The sequence below is a fragment of the Centruroides sculpturatus genome, unplaced genomic scaffold, assembly GCF_000671375.1.
Source record: "Centruroides sculpturatus isolate CEXI.00-Female unplaced genomic scaffold, Cexi_2.0 scaffold286, whole genome shotgun sequence".
Classification (NCBI taxonomy): domain Eukaryota; kingdom Metazoa; phylum Arthropoda; class Arachnida; order Scorpiones; family Buthidae; genus Centruroides; species Centruroides sculpturatus.
The window spans coordinates 175,099-200,768 of NW_019384581.1; the positions used below are offsets into that span (position 1 = coordinate 175,099).

The following is a 25,670-nucleotide window of genomic DNA, read 5'->3' on the forward strand; positions in this document are numbered from 1 at the left end:
ACAAATGCAAATATAAGACAGTATCAATTCAAATGACTTTGCTTCTTCATAAAAAGAATGAACAAATTTCAGTTTTAGGGGACGAGTAAAAAAACTAAGCATTTTCTATGCGAAAAATAGTTCTTAAATATTTTTTGGATTATTAAACTCATTTAAATTTAATGTAGTTTTATTAGTTTATTTATGTATAATCTCATTAAATCAAATTAGATATTTTGTAAATCACATTTAAATAAAAAAATTTTTATTTAGAATTTCATAAATTGTTCCTTGCTTATGAGTTCTGTCTTATGTAAAAAAACAACAGTAACGATAAACAAAAGATAATTTTTCTCTGAATGACAGAAACAGAGCACACCATGTATAAAATATATGATCTTTATTTCTAAAACTAATTATTATGCCAATCTTTCAAAACTTATGTAAACAAACATATATCAAAACATAATTAAATTTCATAATCAATGAAAGCAAAGAAGAGTTTAATAATAATTTTGATTCATTTGTTAGTTTATTAATTCTAATACAATTTAATAGTTTAATTTAAATTTTCCTTTTAAAATAATCTTAGTTTAAATTTCAAAAACTTTTAAAAGAAAAAAAATCGGGTTTCTTACAAGTACGAAAAGTTTTAACTATCATAAAAGCAAACCGATATATTCAATCATTTTTGTTATTTTTAATTTATACAAGCCAGCAACAAGCTAGCATTCTTCAATACCTACACATTAAATTAATGATACGGTAGAATCTTGTCCGTTAACAATTCGAATCGCACGATCATTGGCCTTTATTCAGAGAAAATATCTCTAATATCTGATATTTTTCGAATGCAATAGTGTTTTTTCAACTCCAATTTGAGTTGAATTCAGTTTTCTTGGTATGAAATTGAGCTGTGTTCAGAAATAATTTTAAATCAGTTTTCTTCTTTTTTTCATCATCACATTCGTTCATGTGTAACTGGCGAAATAATCTAAAATCGTCAAAATTTGGCATTTAGCTTTTCAGTTTCCTAAAATAAATAAGTTTTAAATGTCTGAATAAATCATGAAAGTTTTGCTTTTATAAAATACTATAGGAAAAAGAAAACTCGAGACGATCGAAAACAATCTTTTTTTTTTTTGCTTATTTCCAGCACCGAAATTAAATAATCGAAAATGGTCGAAATTTCTTCTGATTCATTATTGTAATTCTTCAATCATCATCATTAATTAAGAAAAACAATAAAATGAGAAAAATCAAGTATTCGCTAAAATTAAATAAATTTTTAACTGAAGTTGTGATGTACTGTACAGTACAACATGACTAATACTTCATTATATTCTTTTGCCATTTTCTAACCTGTACATTACAATTTCGTCTTAAAAATTTGCATAACCCATCCCAAATATAAAACAATTTTTATTTTTTATTGTTTAATAGAAAAGTTAAATGAATTTAATATATCTTGATAATTATAAAACTGTTCATAATTTTATTTTTAATGTCAATATACAATGTCCAGTTCTTGAGAAATAAATGCAAACTGGAACTAGTCAATGAATAAGCCTTTCATCATATTCTATGGGAGAGACTGAAACAGTGTTACCCCCATACATTCATGTTAATTTCCTGAAGTCAACATTGTCCAACTGGTAGCCTATCAAATCAACTTCTGCCATTCTTTAACTCAATGCTATGATGGCAGTACTTGTATGCATTCCTAATAAGGTTTTGCTTACATCAGAGCTATCAAATGAACCAGTTCTTCCAGATTTGTCTGATCTGTGTACATCTGTTTCCGGTCTCATATCAATAACATATGGTAGTGTGTTATTGTGTAATACAATAAGTGTACATATTTTGCCTACAGGTAAAGCACATGTCAAAACTTATTTTCAAATGAAAACACATGGTAATTTGTTATTTACTATTATTACATTAAGAGTGATATTTTGACTATATACTGTCCAACATAGTTAATTCATAATATAGTAAAATACATTTATTATATTCAAAGACTTGTGTATACTAATGGCAATAAAAGATTAAGTGAGATAAAATAACACTACAATTAGTGAAAATTCTGATTTTATTGATTCTTTAATATTAAAAGGACATCAAAACAATTAAAATTTGTAAAACTTTCAGATTTATTAATTTTAATTATCATTAATGCCATATTATAATCATAATTATTATTAACTTACATACTTTGGGACATGATAATTCTGATTAACATTAAACCACTAATGATAACATCTATGGTTACAATGGCTCTTACTGTATATGATTTCAATATTGGAACAGTGTGTGAATAAGTCACATGACCAATTCTGAGAGCCATATGTGCAAATCATTTTAGTATGTCTAATTGTAGAATCCAGAATCAAATTCAGGTCAGGTCTTCAGAATTTCTTCGAGTAACTGAATTCCACTTTTCAATCCGCCCTTTAATACAGGCCAAGATAAAAAATTAATCAATATGAATACAGACCTTAATGCCAACAGGTGAGAAGTAATAAAAGAAACAACACTTAGAAGTAATTATTGTTTAAATTTTATTTGACCATCAAATTACTTTGCTGTCATTTTAAGTCTTTACAATAGCAATCCACAATTCTCTATGCAAAAATAATATTCTTCCCATTTGTTTTCATTTACAAAATAGTACATACATTAACATCCATTTTCAATTAATGCATCCTATTTTAGTTCACTCAAACTCAAATCTGTCTTAATGACTTTTCAAAGAAATAAATTTTTGAATGACTCCTTACAACTATACTGTACTATATAAACTGATCAGTATTAATATAAAAAGCTGCACAAAATTCACTCCAAATAAAAATATTTTCAGAATATCATTATCAAATTTATATCTTACGTTACTGAAAAGACTGTCAAAGATTGGTTACATCTGTATTGTCAATAGTCATTTATCACAATGTCATGATATAAGAACATTCTGATGAATGACAGTAATTCTTTTATAATCAAATAAAAGAATTACTATTAATCTTACAATTCTTACTAAAATTGAATTCTCATCTAATATGCAATTATGCCAAATTAATGCTGGCAACAAACACAGTTTTCATAAGACCAAACAACCAGTTTTCAGTAAAAAACAATTTTGATAAACCCAAAAATCGGTTTCAAACCAGTTTTGAACAGGTGATAAAAATGATATCAGTTATTAATTTTGAAATTATTTATTTATAAATTTCTTTTCAAACAATACAAAAATTTCAAACTATAAATAAAGACTACATATTTTGAATTTGATAACTCTTTGTAATATATTAATTAATATTACTCTACTATTAGAATAATACTTTACTTTTTACTGTAACTGGTTCTTAAAAATAAAACATTTCCATTAAATACATAATTTATTTTACACTGTAGTAAAATAAAGCATATTTTATTATAATAAACATTTTACAAGTAAAAAAATGTAGTAGTACTTAAAAAACAGTGTATACAAAAAATCTGCAAATAATTTGTAAATTTAAATTAGTTTATACTTAATTATATAAGAATTTATTTGAATAATATATACCAGTGTTGCACTGAAAGAGAGACAAAGGAGCCCTGGCACCATCAAAGAAAGAGAACTAACTAGAAAATTTTCCAAAAACCTTTTCCTAATTAAAATTCATTTTTTTATTTATATTGTGCAAGTCTTTCTACACAACTTATGAATTAATGATCACATAAAGTGAAATTTTATTAAATTTGCATTAAAATTCTTTTATCCATTCAACTCTGTTCTCTCAAGATTAAATCCTTAGTGCACCACTGATATATGCAATAGTACATATTATTCAAAGAAATATTTCTGTACAATTTAAAAATATATATAAGAGTTTATTTACAGTTTTTATATGTCATTCTTACAGTTAGCCATTGACTTATGATCATAATTGGTTTCAAGGAACTGGTTATAAACTGGTTTGATGGTAAGTTGGCCTTTACATTTTATGCCATTCTGATATCGTATCTCTAAATATTGTTTTTTTATTTTTAGTCTCATCAATCTTATGCAGGAATTTTTAACACCTGTCTTATGAGTGAAATGATGAGACTGCATAATTTGAACAACTTAGGCAGGGAAACATCTCATGCAGGAACATCTTAACTAGGTTTTACTATCATCCCATATGGGTTAAAATTTGTTTATACCACCAACCGAAAGACAGTGTAGTTTTTAGGTACAATGGGAAGTAGTTTTCATTTAAAACTGAGGAATATTAAAAGAAAGTACAGTCATGGAAACTATTAAAAACATTCAAAAGTGATGAGGGCAAACATTTCAGGAGGGCAGGATACAGGGTAAACAGAGGAGGGAAAGGCATGTATGCTATCATCAACTTCATAAGAACTAAAATAAAATTTTATACGAAACATAAACATCAATCATCATTTAAGAATATCAATTATCATCACAAATTACTGTATGCCCAGCTGGGCATAGCTTGTGGTGCCAAATGTGAAAATTGTCGAATCAAGCCGTTGCCAGACATACCAGTCAACAGTCACAGTTGTGGTCGTAAAGTTGATCATCCTAAGCCAACAACTACTAATAAAATACAATAATAAAACATTAATTCTACTCAATTAAAAGTGTTTTTAAAGTCAGTCTGAGAACTGGTTTAGCATCTGATATATAAAAACCAGTTAACTAATTTCAAGAATTTCCTGTTTATCAGCATTATGTCAATACACTGAAGTCCCAGTTACAGTGATACCTCAGTTTTCATCGATAATCCGTCTGAAAACAATAGACAAAATCCGAAACTGACGAAAACCAAGGCAATTATTTCCATATGAATCAATGTAAATCCAATTAATTTGTTCTAGACACTCCAAAATACATACCAAAAACATATTTTATAGAGCACAAATATTGTGTTTAATACTAAAAACAATAAGAAATCAATATAAAATAAATATAAAAGACTAATGTAAAGACTAAATGAACATAACATAGCATTTATCATGGCATTCAAAACGCTGCTGGCTCTGAAAACTTCCTTTGGTTCCATGATGGAGCTAAAAGGGAAGGAAAGAAATGGAATTGTTTTGCTTGTCGTGCGGGGTAATGCTCACACAACAAGAAACAACAACACAGTATGCAGGAATATGCGTGGGTCACCCTATTTTTTGCAAAACTAGCAGGTCACGTAGGCACGCTGACAAAATCTGGGGCATGCCAACGAAAACCAAGACAAATTTTTTGTGTAAAAAATCGATGAAAACCAAAACTGACAATAACCAAAGTCAACGAAAACCGAGGTATTACTGTAATTGTAATTCTGCATTATCTGAGGTAAATTATGGAAGACTTATCAATAGGCTGACCATAATTTCCTGATACCAAAGTAGAAGAAGGGAAGCACAGCTGATAAATACAAGACCTCTCTTATTAAAATGTTGTCGAGAAATATAGATGAGCATTATTAACAATTTATTAGTACTATANTTGAGTTTTGATTCATTTAAATTCAAGAAAATCAATTACTTCTGATGCTATGATCCAGCTTTAAAAAAATTAACTAAAGTATGCTGCAAAATGCAATATGTTGTGTTAAGATTTATCAGATAGTAAAAGAATAATTGTTTATATATATATATATATATATATATATAATTATAACGACTACCGCCATCTAGTTTCAAAAGCATTCTGATGCTGAAACAAGATATCTCGGGTCAACCGGTCAAGGACAGTAGATCACGATCCAAGATATGTCGGGAACAATACTGGACAGGTTAAACTCCCACCTTCAAAAATAAAAATGATGCAAAACTTAAAGAGTACCCACCTGACAGTCTCATGAAGGCAATAAAAAAGTTCTTTGTCAGAATGGTAAACAAAAAGCTGGAATTATAAGGGAGTTTTAAAATTAAGAGGAATACTATCTGATCAGTATTGGTTGAGCGTCAATGTCTCTCAAGCTCCAAAAGATTTCAAATTGTCACCTGGAGACAGGATAAAACCAATTGGTATTCATTATTTTACGTCTCTTTTTCTTGTGTTTGTTCTGTGGGATGTTTGTTGTCCAAACATAAAAATCTTTCATGAAAGTGTTTGTTGTCCAATTTGTTTGCAGTCTGAACTGTTCGTTAACCAATCACCCACTGTACCATATTAATATTTTATTTCATAAAAGTTTAATCTCATTAATAATGAATAACAAAACATATTTTCAGTACTGTTTATTTGCAAGCATATTATATTAAAAATTAATACTGAAAAAAACAGAACTTACAAGCCTCATTCTGTAACCAATATAACTTTTAAACCCAAACCCAAGAGTAACAACTGGATAGCCAATGCTAAAAAAAATATAAAATAATAATAAGTAACTTCGATATAATAAAAACTACAGAATAAATTTAGTCAGAATAATTCATTTTATATTGTAAAAATTATAATAAATTAACATAAAAATATTATATAAAGCTAGTTCAAAAAGTAATACTTGTTCAATAATGATAAAATATCTAAATAATCCAAAAACTTTTAATTAACTTTAACATGAACAACAAAGTATATTTACAGAATAAAACTGTTCTATGTACCCTCCATCATCATTTACACATTTTAGATATCATTCTTTCCATGATATGAAAACTGATCTATCAAAAGAAGATTCCTACATTCTGCACCAATTTTTCAGTTTCCTTAAGATCATTATTTAATTGAAAGACATGTTTTCATAGCTGTTTCTTCAAGTAACCAAATAAGAAAAGTTTGGAGGTGTTAGATCAGGACTATAGGCTGGGTGCTGCATCAAAACTCAAAAATAACAGTCAATCTTCTTCAGAATCTGGTAAGACACTACTTTTCAATATACTAAACTATTGATAATTGAAAAAAAAGTGTCCAATGGATATTCCCAATATTTCTGATATTTCTCTAATCTTCAAACAACAGTCATTTAAATCATGCCTTGAATTTTTGACAAATTTCATCTGTCATACTTATTGACATCTACCATTTACCACTACAAGGCTTATTCAAAATAGTGGTGTTTCTATTTTTAAAATGATTTAGCCACTTTTGATGTTGCTAACATCAACTGTTTCATTTTTATAAACTTTTGGATTTTACATGGATGTGACTAACATTTATTTCAACAAATTGATAAAGAAATTCTATTACACAACACTGTTGGTTGAATCAACAGTTTTTTGTAAATAAATATTTATATTTATAAATAATAATTTGTGAAAAAGGTAAATATGATTGGTCAATAGTCAACTGTTTGTATTTTTAAACAACAGTTATTTTTATAATAACTGTTTTAAGTTTATTTATATTATTAAACAGATATTACTTTTTGAACTGCCTGTGCAGTTTATTTTTTATTCTAAACAGAACTTGTTTAATAAAATCCTATATCTTTAATTTGTTTTTCAATTTAAGCATGCAAATATAAATGGGGACATTCTCATCATAGTTTATTTTAATAGCTACCAGTAATTACAAATATACTATTGGCCTATTATTTTTATAGGTATAACATTCCAAGTACCAAATTAATTTTAAAAAAAGCATAATATATGAACTACATATGATTGCTTTAATGTATACTAGGTTTATATTGAAAATTCTTTCATTTTTTGAACAGAAATATATTTTTTATAAATGATCCACAATATACAACAGTATTATGAAAAATATGGGAATTCTGTGCAACTTTTTAATAGATAAATTTCCAATATTCACAAAATATGAAAAGTTGAAACTAATATTGCTAATATAAAAAATATTGTGAGAGTCTTGTCCAGCACAACAGAGATTAATCATAATTATATCTCTACACATTTGAGTTTTTATTCCAACATTAAAGAAAATATATTAAGATATACCCATATTTAAAATGAAATAAATGTATTTTAGTTCATATATGCAAACAAAATATAGTTATATCTCTATTATACATGGAATATAAAATACAGAACATTCGCTATCTTATTATTTCAATTCTTAAGATTAATACTGAAATTAAATTTTAAGGTTTTTTTGTATTATTTTGCTAACTTATTAATTAACAAAAGTTTCATGAATTAATAAGTTAGCAAGGCAATACAAATGTCTAAAAATACATAATATTGTATTTAGCAGTTCTATTTCTATACCTTTCTGCATATATAATAACTTTATTTTAATGTTGCATCAATGTTTATCATCTTAAAACCATTTTAAACCACTAAAATAAGCAATTTAAATTGAATGCCCATTACCAGCAAAGTTGATTTGAACTAATATGATAATTGAACAACATAGCCAAAAACATCTATTACTAAAAAATAATACATCATATGGTCTATTCATCATGATTTCAAACCGTTGTTTTGGTCTATAAATATTAGACACCTCAATGTTTTAGACACGTAAAAATGGGTTTAAAAAAATCTTTAAGTTAAAACTGAGGAATTATAGTAATAAAGCACTACCTATTGTATATTTTATAGCATATATAAAAGAAATTCATCAGAACTGGAAGAGGATACTTAAGTTATGTTCATTGTTAGTTGAAGGTGTTTATAAATCCTAACTTTCTTTTTTTTATAAAATCAAAAGCTAGTTTATAAACTTTCATAAAATGTAAGTACTATAATCATCAATGAATCTAAAAAGTAAAACATAATAAAATTTTAAGAAAAATGATAAATTTAAAAGTACTTACCAATGAGCTGCAAATGGCCTACATAAATCTAAATGAAATGGTAGATTTTTAAGTTCTTTGAGCCGCACTGATGCTTCTATATACACAAATAGCAACCACAGAGAAATTGTTGGAAGACAAACTCCTCTCTCTAGAAAATAAAATTATAAAATAATTTACTCTCAGCTCATTAAATTCATGTAATTTATGATTTTATTCATTTCAAGATATTTTAAGCAATATTATTAGAAAAACAAACATCTTCAAAAGAAAATGAATTTAATAATTTGATACAAAGGTTTATTAAAATATCAATTAACATTATTTCTTATAAAACAGAAATTTAGTAATTATATTTGATAATAAAGTTTGACATTTTATAATTAAATTTATATTCACTTTATAATTATTACTGAATTACATATCAAAATAAAATAATTTGTCAAATATCACCAGATTTTTTTCTTAAGTATTTTTAGATTTGAAATTAATGAATTCACTATACAATTTGTTTTGAGAAAAGTGTAGTCATCCTATCTTAAATACTTTAGTAATTAAAAATCTTTTTCTTTTTATTGTTTTTAAAATTATAAATTAAAGACTAAAAACTGAACTTGGTAACATATCTCTGTTTGCAGAAGTTACAAATTCAATTCTCTTCTATGTCAATCTTTTTTTTTCCTAAACATTTGTATTAAACATTAAAAATTTTGTCAACACCATATTCAAGGTTAATCTTACAATCAAACTTTATTTTTGAGTTTTGATTCATTTAAATTCAAGAAAATCAATTACTTCTGATGCTATGATCCAGCTTTAAAAAAATTAACTAAAGTATGCTGCAAAATGCAATATGTTGTGTTAAGATTTATCAGATAGTAAAAGAATAATTGTTTATATATATATATATATATATATATATAATTCACAAACCTAATTTATAGTTAAAGCTAAATGACTGCCAAATATTCATTATCAATTTAACTGTACATCAAGTATAAGTGCTTTGGTTACATTCATATTGGAGAAAATATTTCCAGTCCCTAAATGTACACTGATTACAAGATAATATTCAGTTATCTATTCCCCAGAAATATTTTAAATTCTGTCTAAAATAAAACAGATAAAATGTAATGCCAATAAGTAACTCTTAAACAGATTTTTTGAAGATATTTTTTTATATAATTGTTTCTGTAATACTAATCTATTAGTTTGAATTGATATATTATTTTCTTTCTTTTTTAGGGCACCTAAGAAAGCATTAAGAGTGAAATCTTTAGCTTAATTTGTATTTATATTTATATTATATTTAAATATTGAAATCTAATATGCAGATGCAAATAAGAAGAGCATATTACCATAATACAGTAGCTTTAATTAAAATTATTAAAATAAATACAATATATATTTTTTAAAATTTTGTCTTAAAAATGTCATTTGTGAAGACCTTAATTTAATCTGCCTTAAAATACTATAAACACAATTTTGTTTTAATGATTTTATTCATTGCGAAAATGTTTCTGATTATTATTATTATTAATTATTATTTTAAAAAATTATTTTGTAAAAGATTTCAAAATGTATGTGAATGATGATAAAAGTTATACATTAAATTACTATTTATCAAAATAACTAATGTATATTTAAGGCTTGTATATAACCAGATATTTTTGCCAAAAAATTTCTAACACAAGAGATTTATTTTGTAATAAAAAAAAAGGATACTTAAGAATACTTAAGAATGAATTTTATAAAATGAATTTATAAAATTCATTTTATAAATTCATTTTATAAATTGCTTTATAAAATGAAAAAGTTTGAATGTAGTTATAATCATTTCTATTATAAACAACAATTACAGAAAATCAGGATTTGATTCCCTGCCAGAGATAAATGTTTTTTAGGTCAAGGTGCATTTGGTTTGCTGGCCCTTCTTGTACAATAATTATGAGACAAAATTTTTTTTTATAATATGTTATATTTGACTTTAAAAATGGTATCAACTGTTCAATGAGAAAAGTTAAGATTTATAAATTCTATGAAAATATTTTTTTTCAGAAAGTTTTTGGTTAATTATCTTTAATTAAAATTAGTTTGGTTAAGGCAGTTTGATAACTTTAATTTTAAAAAAAATTATGCAGCTTGATAAAATTTAAATTGAGCTTCATACTAAATTTTAAGCATTATTTATAACAATTTTAACTTTAATTTTATGTTATAATTTAATTTTTTAAATTAAAGACAGAAAATGTTTTAATACTACTTTTATAGTTATTTTATTTATAAATTATATCTACCTAATAAAACTTTTTAAAAATTTTAATTATTATGTAAAACAAGAGTATCATCTTACCTGTGTGCCAAACATATTGTACCCAGACATATGTACTTGCAGCAAAAAATAGCCAATGAACCGGGATGAAGAGAAAACAAATCATGTCTGAAGTGAATGCAATGAACACAAAAAATACAGAAAATGCCTGAAAGATTCAATAAGATATCTTTTAAAATTATTATAATTTTTGTTAGAAGTGCAAAAATTAAATATGCAGTTATAATTTAATTTTTCATTTTATTAAATTTTATTAAATTAAAAATTGATAAAAAATTTAATGAGTTCCCTACTTCTTTTGAAATTCACTATAACATAATAAACAATTTAAATAAATAAGTATATAAACGTATATAAGTAAGGAAAATTACATTAATAGCTATGTTTACTGCATTTGATAACTGGATGAATGATAAAATATATTTAAGAAGTTAGGTGAAATCAATTTGCATTATATTAGAATATTGAAAACAATACATCATATAAGATTTATTGTATTTTCAAGCTTATTAAATTCTTTTCAAGATATAAGCAGGAAAACCAGCAAAAACTACTAGAGATAAGAAGAAATAATAAATTTTTAACAAATTATTGTAAAAGCAATAGTATTCTGTTGTTACCTTATAAAACATAGAAAAAATAATTCCAATGTTTTTAAAAATATTTTGAAGTTCTATTATTGCTTCAATTAATGATTTGCAAAAACTTTTATATTAATAAAGTTTACATAAACAATGATAAAATTCCAATACAATATAAAAAAATTAAGCATGCACAAAATAGTAATTACATCTAAAAAAAACAAAATAATTTAGCTGACAAAAATAAAATTTTAGAATTAAATACAAGTATCTGCATTTAAATTACAAATGCAAATATAAGACAGTATCAATTCAAATGACTTTGCTTCTTCATAAAAAGAATGAACAAATTTCAGTTTTAGGGGACGAGTAAAAAAACTAAGCATTTTCTATGCGAAAAATAGTTCTTAAATATTTTTTGGATTATTAAACTCATTTAAATTTAATGTAGTTTTATTAGTTTATTTATGTATAATCTCATTAAATCAAATTAGATATTTTGTAAATCACATTTAAATAAAAAAATTTTTATTTAGAATTTCATAAATTGTTCCTTGCTTATGAGTTCTGTCTTATGTAAAAAAACAACAGTAACGATAAACAAAAGATAATTTTTCTCTGAATGACAGAAACAGAGCACACCATGTATAAAATATATGATCTTTATTTCTAAAACTAATTATTATGCCAATCTTTCAAAACTTATGTAAACAAACATATATCAAAACATAATTAAATTTCATAATCAATGAAAGCAAAGAAGAGTTTAATAATAATTTTGATTCATTTGTTAGTTTATTAATTCTAATACAATTTAATAGTTTAATTTAAAATTAAATTAAATATAATTTAAAATAAATTTAATAATCAAACCATGTTTTGATATACAATTAAATTTCTTTTATAAAAGCTCATTAGTTCATTTATTACAATATATATATATATGATTTTCAATGTTTATTAATGGTATTTTACAATTCTAGATTTTCAGTTTTGAAATTTTAGATAAATTATAGTATATTAAACATCAAAACAACTGTCAAATTATAAAGCTGTAATATGGTTATATAACTCAATAATTCATCAGTCATCTGGCTTTAACTATGAATTGGGATCATGAGTTGATGTTTATATATATATATATATATAATTAATGTATGTAAAGGTTTGAAAATAAAGAATAAACAGAATATTGAATTTATTTTTTTAAATTAAAAACACTTTTAATGCACGAGTATTTATCAAACCTATTTTTTTCAGTATTTTTTAAAAAACCATGAAAACTTATTTTTGTTTTTTCAAAATAAAGTTATTGATATATCATAATTCAAGAACAATATACTGTTTTCAAACTTTTTCTATGCATATGTATCTGTGTGTTTATGTATATAAAGCAATTTCTTAACTTGTACAATTTGTTCCAGATGTTTTCTTGCAAAATAAAACATTGCACAAGTAGCTTGGTGCTTAAATATCATTATTTTTAACATACCACATTTACTCTAACGTAAGATGTGCTTTTTCAAGGTTTAGTATCTTTGAAAATAGAGTGAATCTTAGATTTGGTTTAACACATCATAATTAGTATTAGTGTATTAAAATGTTGCAATCTAATTAGTGAGAGAGAAATAAGATTTATTTTAATGCAACATTTTAATGATTTTATTAGATCAATATTTGTTATAGCAATTATTTAAGAGATCAACATAGCTTAGTTTCATTAGTCTATTACAGTATCATCAACTTAAATGTATGAAAATATCAGAAAACTTGTGCAGCACTCTTTCAAGAAATGTTGCATTTCCAATGTTTTAAACAATAATGAGGATGACTGCATGTGGGAAGATGTGAGTATTGAATCCAGTGTTGATTCAGAAGACCCTAACACAAAGTGGGGGTTTCCAACTTCAATACCACTGAAGACAGTAATGTATAGCTTACTTTATGTGCAATAAATACTGAACAAATAAATTTATGTCAATAGAATCAGTTCTGTTGATATAAATTTGCTTCAAGTTGTTTATTTTTCTGAGAGAAAAAATCCATGGATGGGTATTTAGAAATTATGATGTATTTTAGATTTGATGGCATCTTACACTTGAGTAAAGACAGCCTTACTATATTGTAAACTTTTAAAAGTATAATATTTTTTAAATGTGGATAAAATATTTATCTGTACAACTAAAAATAATTTGAAACAAAAAGATGAATTCAATAACTTTGCATTAATGATTTGATAACTAACAATTTGTATGAAGTAAACTGAAATATTTTTGCATTTAATTTTTTATGATGATTTTATTAGTCTGAAATAATATTATTAGTTTTTAAATTAGTGATCTAAATTACTAAAATCTTCAAAAGTTTGTCACATCTATGCCTTGTAATGTGGTGGCCATCAACAGGACTGAAGGATGTGCAAAATATTACTAGGTAACTATCTTTAATTCAATGGCATTTTAGCTAATATTAATATAATGGTTAACATAGTGGAGGGGGAGAAAAAAATTCCTCATTACACTCTTTTACTTTGTTGTATTAATTATAAAAAAAAAGTCTTACTTACCAACCCTTGGTATTTGAAAGAATCGTAGACACTGCGAAGTAATAACCAAAAGGGCCAAAGGTACTCAAACCGAAATTCCAATAGAAAATCAGCCAATAGTACCAAGGCCCATACCAGCAGGAACTTTAGATACAAGAAAGTACTGAAAATAGATAAAAAAAATCCCACTGAATAATTAAAGTACATTTAATTTTCTAACATTTCATATTGTCAAATTTTTACAATTAAAAACTTCACACACAGATTAATATACTTGTTGAAAGTATTATTAATTATCAGAAGTTAATAAATACAAAGTTCGTATATTATTATTGTATATTTACAATTATCATGATGAAATGGAAATTATATATCAATAACTAAAGCAAATTAGCAAATTTTCAAAACAAAAAGTTTAAAACATTATTTCACTAATATACACACCATAAAATTATTTAAAATTTTAATTTCAATATATGGAGTAAAATTCTTGTTAATGTCAATTCCCGCAGGAGTGTGTACAAGAGTTGAACTTAACAAGCAATATGCAATTTCATTTCAAAGGAACTTATATTGATATTAGACAGACATAATAATATTTTACTATAAGTATCATTGTAACACTAATTTCTGTTTTCAGATAAATTTTTATTTAAGGAATCATAAAAAAAAATAAAAATAAAAGGGACAAAGTAATCATCAGATATATGAAGTATGAAAGACTCAGGCATAAAAAGAAGTCATTTAAAAAAATCTGTTATAAAGAATTTCTGTATATTCTTGAGTACAACTCTTTCAATGTATTCAATTAATTTTTCAATGTAAGTAAACGTGTATTCAGAGTTTTCTTGAGTTTCTATAAATCAATGAAGATAGTTCAACAGCAAGAGTATATTTTGTAGTAAAAACCATTATAATTATCATACCTTTAGGGTATGTTTGTAAAGCCAAACGAGTTAAATGAATTGCTAACAAGTTGATCATAAAGTATGAATTCAGCTTAATTCACATGCTATATTAAATAGTTTGCTTGGTAACCAAAATTTTAGCAGTTGTTTATCATTATTATAATATATTGTCTTCAACAAAATCAGTTAAAAGCAATAGCACAGTTTAAATTAAAAAAAAAAAATTGTATATCCAAGCATAAATCGAATTTTTAGTTAATTTTCAAAAAGTTTATTCATAAATTTACAGTTTGGTAATAAATTCTTATTCTTTTAACTTTTTTCTGTTTTATTTCCTATTCTAAAAACTTGCAAGCACTTGCAGTTATCATATCAGGGAGACTTAAGAATATTAGTTTGTTGCATCAAAGAACATTAGAAAGACAAAATGGGCCAAAACATATGACCAAATTGTCTAGGGTAGCCTGATCATCTGCATTTGAGCCTATTTGGACAAAAATAAAATTCCTCCATCAATGCTCCCACTATAAATTAGAGTTGTTATGTATCACTAGTAATAAGCCATGTAACTGCCTTATATTAGAACTTCTGGGGCATTGAATATCTGTTTAAATGCTGCTTAGTTGAGGTGTAGCTTGCTTTTGTCATGCCCTGTGGTTAGTATTTTGAGTTAGGTAATGACATAACTTCATAAGTACTATAAGAAGAGGGCTCAGCTCAAGCCCTCTTGTAGTACTTACTTTCATTTACACATGTAAATTATTTGTGCATTCCAGTTACTTTTCTCCAGATAACAGTTAACAGTTATACTATTTTTATATTTTAATTTTCTTTTAAATTATGTATAATGTTAATGTATCTGGTCTATTTATTCAAACCAATTTGTAATAAATTCCTATCCATAATGAGCCATTCCGATTTTTTGAATTCTTTGCCTGATGACAATAGATGTGAAAACCATCGCAATTACTAGTGTAATAGTTTTAGTTTTGGTTTTATTAAATTTGTTAACATTGATAAACAGACTTGCTCATAATTTATAAAATAAATACAATTTAAAATCTTCAAAACCTATCAAAACTGATTTATTTTCAAATTGCTTTTAAAACTATGCATCAGCAATAACTATACTACCTTGTAGCAATACAGCTGAAGAGAAAATACATTATAAATTGCATTTGAAATATGATAAAATGGGAACAATTTGAAATGCATTCAGAAAACTAACAGATAAATCTATATAAAATCTATTCTTTAAATCTTCTCTTTTATAGGAATTTGTAATATGTTAAATTTTAGCTTTGTTTATCAACTGCACAATTTTTCTAATTTAATTTTGAATCAACATCTCGCTTATTTGAAAAATTGAAGAAATAATAAAATTTACCCCCATTGCTGGTATTAATAAAATTGATTCCATTAAAACAGCATGCACTACACTAAATTTTCAGTTCATATCAAAATTATTAACAGTGAATATTAAATTATAATTATTGTTAATATTTAGTAACAAAAATAATAGGAAATAAAACAAAATTGCATTTGAGTTTTTTTTTTAAACTTTAAAATTTAATAATAATAATAATAATAATAATATTTTGGAGAAATTATCATTATTTATAATTTAACTTCATATTTCAAACACAAGAATAATGTACAATCTTGATAAATTAGAATTTAATAATCGGACACTTAATTATAAAAATTGTGCTAACATTGTGCTTCAATATATTAAGTACTTTAAGATAACTAATCAAATAGATTATATGCCACAGTTAACACTGAAATGAATGTATATTATTAAACTTGATCCCCCCTGAATTTTAAAATGGCCAGCACTCGTATCGATCGTTTTGAAAGTGTAGCAGAGGGTCGTTGACCGACTGTTCGCTCAACATAGAAGTAATCGATTGGTGTGGCATCGTATTCATTTCCGTCTAGAAAATCAGTCAAATGAAGACAAAGAGTACAATTTTCTTAAACGAGAACCAACGATCTATTCATTAAAATCAACGATCGTATTTATTTTTCTTTATTTTAGAAGAAAAAAAAAAAGATGCTTAGCAAAAACGTGCGTATCTTTCCACCCGCTACGATAAAAATAAATCAACTTTTAAATCGTACGAAGCTTTATAAAATCGCCTAACGATTAATTTAATGTCGAAAATATTTAATCAAAATTACATTCACTAATAACAATAATAATATATGGGCGAAAATAGCGGTCGCTTTATATGAGCGATTACGTTATATTCAATAATACAAGCGATTACTGTTTCGTCGAAAATCAACGACGCAACAATTTTAGACCCACGCAAAGAAGCAATCCTGAAATAACATCTACAAATTGGCAAGTGAATTGTGACTACAAAATAACTTTTGGCTCTTGTCATATTGATTAAAAAACTGCAAAAACAATCGATCCTATACCTTAAAAACAAAAATCGCTAATTATGTCCAGCTTAAGTACGTTCGTTTTCCTTGAGAAAATATACGTACACCGTGTTCTAGATAAATATAAAACGCGTATGTTTTTACTGAATATCGGTTTTGATATTTTAAAACTATTTGTAATCATTTATAATTTTAAAACGTATATATGCCAGAGCGATTCGAGAAAGCTAAGGCAGAGAAAACAAACAAAAATTAAGTAAAAATTTTGGCATCTATTTACATTCCTCCTCCTAGTAAATGTAGCGCAGTCGACTCTGCCGAAATTAAAATGATTCTAACAAGTAAAACGTATTTAAAATGAAACCGAGTCGTATTTCCGTCAACTCTCGGGATCTTGAACTCGCCATTTTTTTTTTTTTGACAAAAATAAATGACGCTATTCTTCGAGTTTCATCTCGGTGAAAAATTCTTTGGCAAATCTCGTGGGAAATTTTGTCGAGTGTGAAGCGACTAATAAAAGAAACGTGATGAAGAGGCCTCGATAGGGCCTCTAAGGGTTAACGATTAAACAATTACAGAGTAAAAGATGTTAATGTAATTCGTGTCCAATAACAATACTATCCGACCCATCCTGAACAATTCAAATGTCTGTTCGTACGAATAGTAGGAGACTACATCTATTTAATTTCTTAGGGAGAATAACAAACAAATGCCTTTTCATCAAATACATTTAATTCAAATATACGAATTCAATGACTGGCTTTGCAAATACGTTCTTATAACAAAAGAACGGAAAGTTTTCTTTGTAAATTTTACTGTTAAACTTCATGTAAATTTCAAAAAATTCGATGTATTTTTTCTTACAATGTAATAAAATATTCTTGATTAAATTTCATTCATTTTACGAATAAATGAAATATAATTTTTAATGTAATGACACATTTTATCATCCATTTTAAAAGATTAGAGTGCGATAATATCAAAATAGTAAAGCATTACGATATTTTTTTATAAGAATTTATCCAAGAAAATTTAATATACTTTGATATAAATTTTATTTTAATATAAAAGTTTACCTCGAACATTTCCATAAACAATGGTAAAACTGTTTTATGTAGGTATTTTTCTACAGTAATGTATAAAAGCTGCAAATTTAATTGATATCCGATTTAAAATACATCTCGTACAAAAAGTAAACGTAAAAATTCCGCTATGTTTATTAAAAATATTTTACATAATAATTAAAAAGCTGTATTATATATAGCCTACAGGCAGTCCCCGACTTTCAAACAATGAGTTCCTAAAAACGTGTACGAAAGTCGAGCGATAAAGTTACGTGTTTTAAATCGAGTTCCGTTCCCAGAAAGCTAAGAAAAAAAAGTATAAATTCTATTATTAAGGTAAGAAAGCATTGGTTTCACAGTGAATACGTTACAATACTTAAAACAATATTTAAAAACCGTAAAATGAATAGGAATTAATTTTCACAAATGAATCTGAACAGAAACCGAAATTGGCAAAAAGCGCCAACGTAAATGATTAAAATTTTTTTCTGTCGGCTGAAAATGAACGAAAATCCAAATTTGGCATACGATGAGCAATTTACGGATATGAAAAAACGAAGTGAGACCCACTTATATCATAATAAGATGGAAATGCATATTGTACCTCATATATTTATTCATATCGCACATTGTCCGAATATTTTACATTTTGCTTCACAATCTCAACATTTCGAGAAGGTATTCAATTTTTAATAATCGTAAGAAGCTTCAAAATTTCTTTTCCTCCTTTTTTTTTGACAAATCAATACGCGAAGTTCTTAGAAAAATTATAAATAGAATTTTATCAGCAAATGCATGTACTGTACTGTACATTATCAGACATTAAATTTAGGGTCGGATACTATTCACGGAAAGAAAAACTTAAAAGTATCAAATGCTATCTATTCTAAAGGAAAAAATTCCACGAAAAGTGGCATGAAGTATTGAAAGAAAACTGCATACAAATAATTTACACACTGAGAATTATAATACAAAATAATTTACGAATTACCCAAATAGTGGATATCTTATTTAAATTTTAGTTTAATTTAAATTTTCCTTTTAAAATAATCTTAGTTTAAATTTCAAAAACTTTTAAAAGAAAAAAAATCGGGTTTCTTACAAGTACGAAAAGTTTTAACTATCATAAAAGCAAACCGATATATTCAATCATTTTTGTTATTTTTAATTTATACAAGCNTAAAATTATAAATTAAAGACTAAAAACTGAACTTGGTAACATATCTCTGTTTGCAGAAGTTACAAATTCAATTCTCTTCTATGTCAATCTTTTTTTTTCCTAAACATTTGTATTAAACATTAAAAATTTTGTCAACACCATATTCAAGGTTAATCTTACAATCAAACTTTATTTTTGAGTTTTGATTCATTTAAATTCAAGAAAATCAATTACTTCTGATGCTATGATCCAGCTTTAAAAAAATTAACTAAAGTATGCTGCAAAATGCAATATGTTGTGTTAAGATTTATCAGATAGTAAAAGAATAATTGTTTATATATATATATATATATAATTCACAAACCTAATTTATAGTTAAAGCTAAATGACTGCCAAATATTCATTATCAATTTAACTGTACATCAAGTATAAGTGCTTTGGTTACATTCATATTGGAGAAAATATTTCCAGTCCCTAAATGTACACTGATTACAAGATAATATTCAGTTATCTATTCCCCAGAAATATTTTAAATTCTGTCTAAAATAAAACAGATAAAATGTAATGCCAATAAGTAACTCTTAAACAGATTTTTTGAAGATATTTTTTTATATAATTGTTTCTGTAATACTAATCTATTAGTTTGAATTGATATATTATTTTCTTTCTTTTTTAGGGCACCTAAGAAAGCATTAAGAGTGAAATCTTTAGCTTAATTTGTATTTATATTTATATTATATTTAAATATTGAAATCTAATATGCAGATGCAAATAAGAAGAGCATATTACCATAATACAGTAGCTTTAATTAAAATTATTAAAATAAATACAATATATATTTTTTAAAATTTTGTCTTAAAAATGTCATTTGTGAAGACCTTAATTTAATCTGCCTTAAAATACTATAAACACAATTTTGTTTTAATGATTTTATTCATTGCGAAAATGTTTCTGATTATTATTATTATTAATTATTATTTTAAAAAATTATTTTGTAAAAGATTTCAAAATGTATGTGAATGATGATAAAAGTTATACATTAAATTACTATTTATCAAAATAACTAATGTATATTTAAGGCTTGTATATAACCAGATATTTTTGCCAAAAAATTTCTAACACAAGAGATTTATTTTGTAATAAAAAAAAAGGATACTTAAGAATACTTAAGAATGAATTTTATAAAATGAATTTATAAAATTCATTTTATAAATTCATTTTATAAATTGCTTTATAAAATGAAAAAGTTTGAATGTAGTTATAATCATTTCTATTATAAACAACAATTACAGAAAATCAGGATTTGATTCCCTGCCAGAGATAAATGTTTTTTAGGTCAAGGTGCATTTGGTTTGCTGGCCCTTCTTGTACAATAATTATGAGACAAAATTTTTTTTTATAATATGTTATATTTGACTTTAAAAATGGTATCAACTGTTCAATGAGAAAAGTTAAGATTTATAAATTCTATGAAAATATTTTTTTTCAGAAAGTTTTTGGTTAATTATCTTTAATTAAAATTAGTTTGGTTAAGGCAGTTTGATAACTTTAATTTTAAAAAAAATTATGCAGCTTGATAAAATTTAAATTGAGCTTCATACTAAATTTTAAGCATTATTTATAACAATTTTAACTTTAATTTTATGTTATAATTTAATTTTTTAAATTAAAGACAGAAAATGTTTTAATACTACTTTTATAGTTATTTTATTTATAAATTATATCTACCTAATAAAACTTTTTAAAAATTTTAATTATTATGTAAAACAAGAGTATCATCTTACCTGTGTGCCAAACATATTGTACCCAGACATATGTACTTGCAGCAAAAAATAGCCAATGAACCGGGATGAAGAGAAAACAAATCATGTCTGAAGTGAATGCAATGAACACAAAAAATACAGAAAATGCCTGAAAGATTCAATAAGATATCTTTTAAAATTATTATAATTTTTGTTAGAAGTGCAAAAATTAAATATGCAGTTATAATTTAATTTTTCATTTTATTAAATTTTATTAAATTAAAAATTGATAAAAAATTTAATGAGTTCCCTACTTCTTTTGAAATTCACTATAACATAATAAACAATTTAAATAAATAAGTATATAAACGTATATAAGTAAGGAAAATTACATTAATAGCTATGTTTACTGCATTTGATAACTGGATGAATGATAAAATATATTTAAGAAGTTAGGTGAAATCAATTTGCATTATATTAGAATATTGAAAACAATACATCATATAAGATTTATTGTATTTTCAAGCTTATTAAATTCTTTTCAAGATATAAGCAGGAAAACCAGCAAAAACTACTAGAGATAAGAAGAAATAATAAATTTTTAACAAATTATTGTAAAAGCAATAGTATTCTGTTGTTACCTTATAAAACATAGAAAAAATAATTCCAATGTTTTTAAAAATATTTTGAAGTTCTATTATTGCTTCAATTAATGATTTGCAAAAACTTTTATATTAATAAAGTTTACATAAACAATGATAAAATTCCAATACAATATAAAAAAATTAAGCATGCACAAAATAGTAATTACATCTAAAAAAAACAAAATAATTTAGCTGACAAAAATAAAATTTTAGAATTAAATACAAGTATCTGCATTTAAATTACAAATGCAAATATAAGACAGTATCAATTCAAATGACTTTGCTTCTTCATAAAAAGAATGAACAAATTTCAGTTTTAGGGGACGAGTAAAAAAACTAAGCATTTTCTATGCGAAAAATAGTTCTTAAATATTTTTTGGATTATTAAACTCATTTAAATTTAATGTAGTTTTATTAGTTTATTTATGTATAATCTCATTAAATCAAATTAGATATTTTGTAAATCACATTTAAATAAAAAAATTTTTATTTAGAATTTCATAAATTGTTCCTTGCTTATGAGTTCTGTCTTATGTAAAAAAACAACAGTAACGATAAACAAAAGATAATTTTTCTCTGAATGACAGAAACAGAGCACACCATGTATAAAATATATGATCTTTATTTCTAAAACTAATTATTATGCCAATCTTTCAAAACTTATGTAAACAAACATATATCAAAACATAATTAAATTTCATAATCAATGAAAGCAAAGAAGAGTTTAATAATAATTTTGATTCATTTGTTAGTTTATTAATTCTAATACAATTTAATAGTTTAATTTAAAATTAAATTAAATATAATTTAAAATAAATTTAATAATCAAACCATGTTTTGATATACAATTAAATTTCTTTTATAAAAGCTCATTAGTTCATTTATTACAATATATATATATATGATTTTCAATGTTTATTAATGGTATTTTACAATTCTAGATTTTCAGTTTTGAAATTTTAGATAAATTATAGTATATTAAACATCAAAACAACTGTCAAATTATAAAGCTGTAATATGGTTATATAACTCAATAATTCATCAGTCATCTGGCTTTAACTATGAATTGGGATCATGAGTTGATGTTTATATATATATATATATATAATTAATGTATGTAAAGGTTTGAAAATAAAGAATAAACAGAATATTGAATTTATTTTTTTAAATTAAAAACACTTTTAATGCACGAGTATTTATCAAACCTATTTTTTTCAGTATTTTTTAAAAAACCATGAAAACTTATTTTTGTTTTTTCAAAATAAAGTTATTGATATATCATAATTCAAGAACAATATACTGTTTTCAAACTTTTTCTATGCATATGTATCTGTGTGTTTATGTATATAAAGCAATTTCTTAACTTGTACAATTTGTTCCAGATGTTTTCTTGCAAAATAAAACATTGCACAAGTAGCTTGGTGCTTAAATATCATTATTTTTAACATACCACATTTACTCTAACGTAAGATGTGCTTTTTCAAGGTTTAGTATCTTTGAAAATAGAGTGAATCTTAGATTTGGTTTAACACATCATAATTAGTATTAGTGTATTAAAATGTTGCAATCTAATTAGTGAGAGAGAAATAAGATTTATTTTAATGCAACATTTTAATGATTTTATTAGATCAATATTTGTTATAGCAATTATTTAAGAGATCAACATAGCTTAGTTTCATTAGTCTATTACAGTATCATCAACTTAAATGTATGAAAATATCAGAAAACTTGTGCAGCACTCTTTCAAGAAATGTTGCATTTCCAATGTTTTAAACAATAATGAGGATGACTGCATGTGGGAAGATGTGAGTATTGAATCCAGTGTTGATTCAGAAGACCCTAACACAAAGTGGGGGTTTCCAACTTCAATACCACTGAAGACAGTAATGTATAGCTTACTTTATGTGCAATAAATACTGAACAAATAAATTTATGTCAATAGAATCAGTTCTGTTGATATAAATTTGCTTCAAGTTGTTTATTTTTCTGAGAGAAAAAATCCATGGATGGGTATTTAGAAATTATGATGTATTTTAGATTTGATGGCATCTTACACTTGAGTAAAGACAGCCTTACTATATTGTAAACTTTTAAAAGTATAATATTTTTTAAATGTGGATAAAATATTTATCTGTACAACTAAAAATAATTTGAAACAAAAAGATGAATTCAATAACTTTGCATTAATGATTTGATAACTAACAATTTGTATGAAGTAAACTGAAATATTTTTGCATTTAATTTTTTATGATGATTTTATTAGTCTGAAATAATATTATTAGTTTTTAAATTAGTGATCTAAATTACTAAAATCTTCAAAAGTTTGTCACATCTATGCCTTGTAATGTGGTGGCCATCAACAGGACTGAAGGATGTGCAAAATATTACTAGGTAACTATCTTTAATTCAATGGCATTTTAGCTAATATTAATATAATGGTTAACATAGTGGAGGGGGAGAAAAAAATTCCTCATTACACTCTTTTACTTTGTTGTATTAATTATAAAAAAAAAGTCTTACTTACCAACCCTTGGTATTTGAAAGAATCGTAGACACTGCGAAGTAATAACCAAAAGGGCCAAAGGTACTCAAACCGAAATTCCAATAGAAAATCAGCCAATAGTACCAAGGCCCATACCAGCAGGAACTTTAGATACAAGAAAGTACTGAAAATAGATAAAAAAAATCCCACTGAATAATTAAAGTACATTTAATTTTCTAACATTTCATATTGTCAAATTTTTACAATTAAAAACTTCACACACAGATTAATATACTTGTTGAAAGTATTATTAATTATCAGAAGTTAATAAATACAAAGTTCGTATATTATTATTGTATATTTACAATTATCATGATGAAATGGAAATTATATATCAATAACTAAAGCAAATTAGCAAATTTTCAAAACAAAAAGTTTAAAACATTATTTCACTAATATACACACCATAAAATTATTTAAAATTTTAATTTCAATATATGGAGTAAAATTCTTGTTAATGTCAATTCCCGCAGGAGTGTGTACAAGAGTTGAACTTAACAAGCAATATGCAATTTCATTTCAAAGGAACTTATATTGATATTAGACAGACATAATAATATTTTACTATAAGTATCATTGTAACACTAATTTCTGTTTTCAGATAAATTTTTATTTAAGGAATCATAAAAAAAAAATAAAAATAAAAGGGACAAAGTAATCATCAGATATATGAAGTATGAAAGACTCAGGCATAAAAAGAAGTCATTTAAAAAAATCTGTTATAAAGAATTTCTGTATATTCTTGAGTACAACTCTTTCAATGTATTCAATTAATTTTTCAATGTAAGTAAACGTGTATTCAGAGTTTTCTTGAGTTTCTATAAATCAATGAAGATAGTTCAACAGCAAGAGTATATTTTGTAGTAAAAACCATTATAATTATCATACCTTTAGGGTATGTTTGTAAAGCCAAACGAGTTAAATGAATTGCTAACAAGTTGATCATAAAGTATGAATTCAGCTTAATTCACATGCTATATTAAATAGTTTGCTTGGTAACCAAAATTTTAGCAGTTGTTTATCATTATTATAATATATTGTCTTCAACAAAATCAGTTAAAAGCAATAGCACAGTTTAAATTAAAAAAAAAAAATT

General features: G+C 24.8%; 1 protein-coding gene across 1 annotated transcript in view; it reads right to left on the reverse strand.

The window, feature by feature from the left end:
* LOC111624467 (macoilin-1-like) overlaps positions 1-25,670 on the reverse strand; it is a 124,676-nt gene that overhangs the window by 46,459 nt on the left and 52,547 nt on the right. Inside the window, exons 2-5 of the mRNA XM_023367309.1 lie at positions 24,557-24,698; positions 21,431-21,557; positions 8,685-8,814; positions 6,258-6,324 (exon numbers count right to left, since the gene is read on the reverse strand). Coding sequence (XP_023223077.1) covers positions 6,258-6,324; positions 8,685-8,814; positions 21,431-21,557; positions 24,557-24,698 — 466 coding nt within the window. The remainder of the gene's footprint in view (positions 1-6,257; positions 6,325-8,684; positions 8,815-21,430; positions 21,558-24,556; positions 24,699-25,670) is intronic.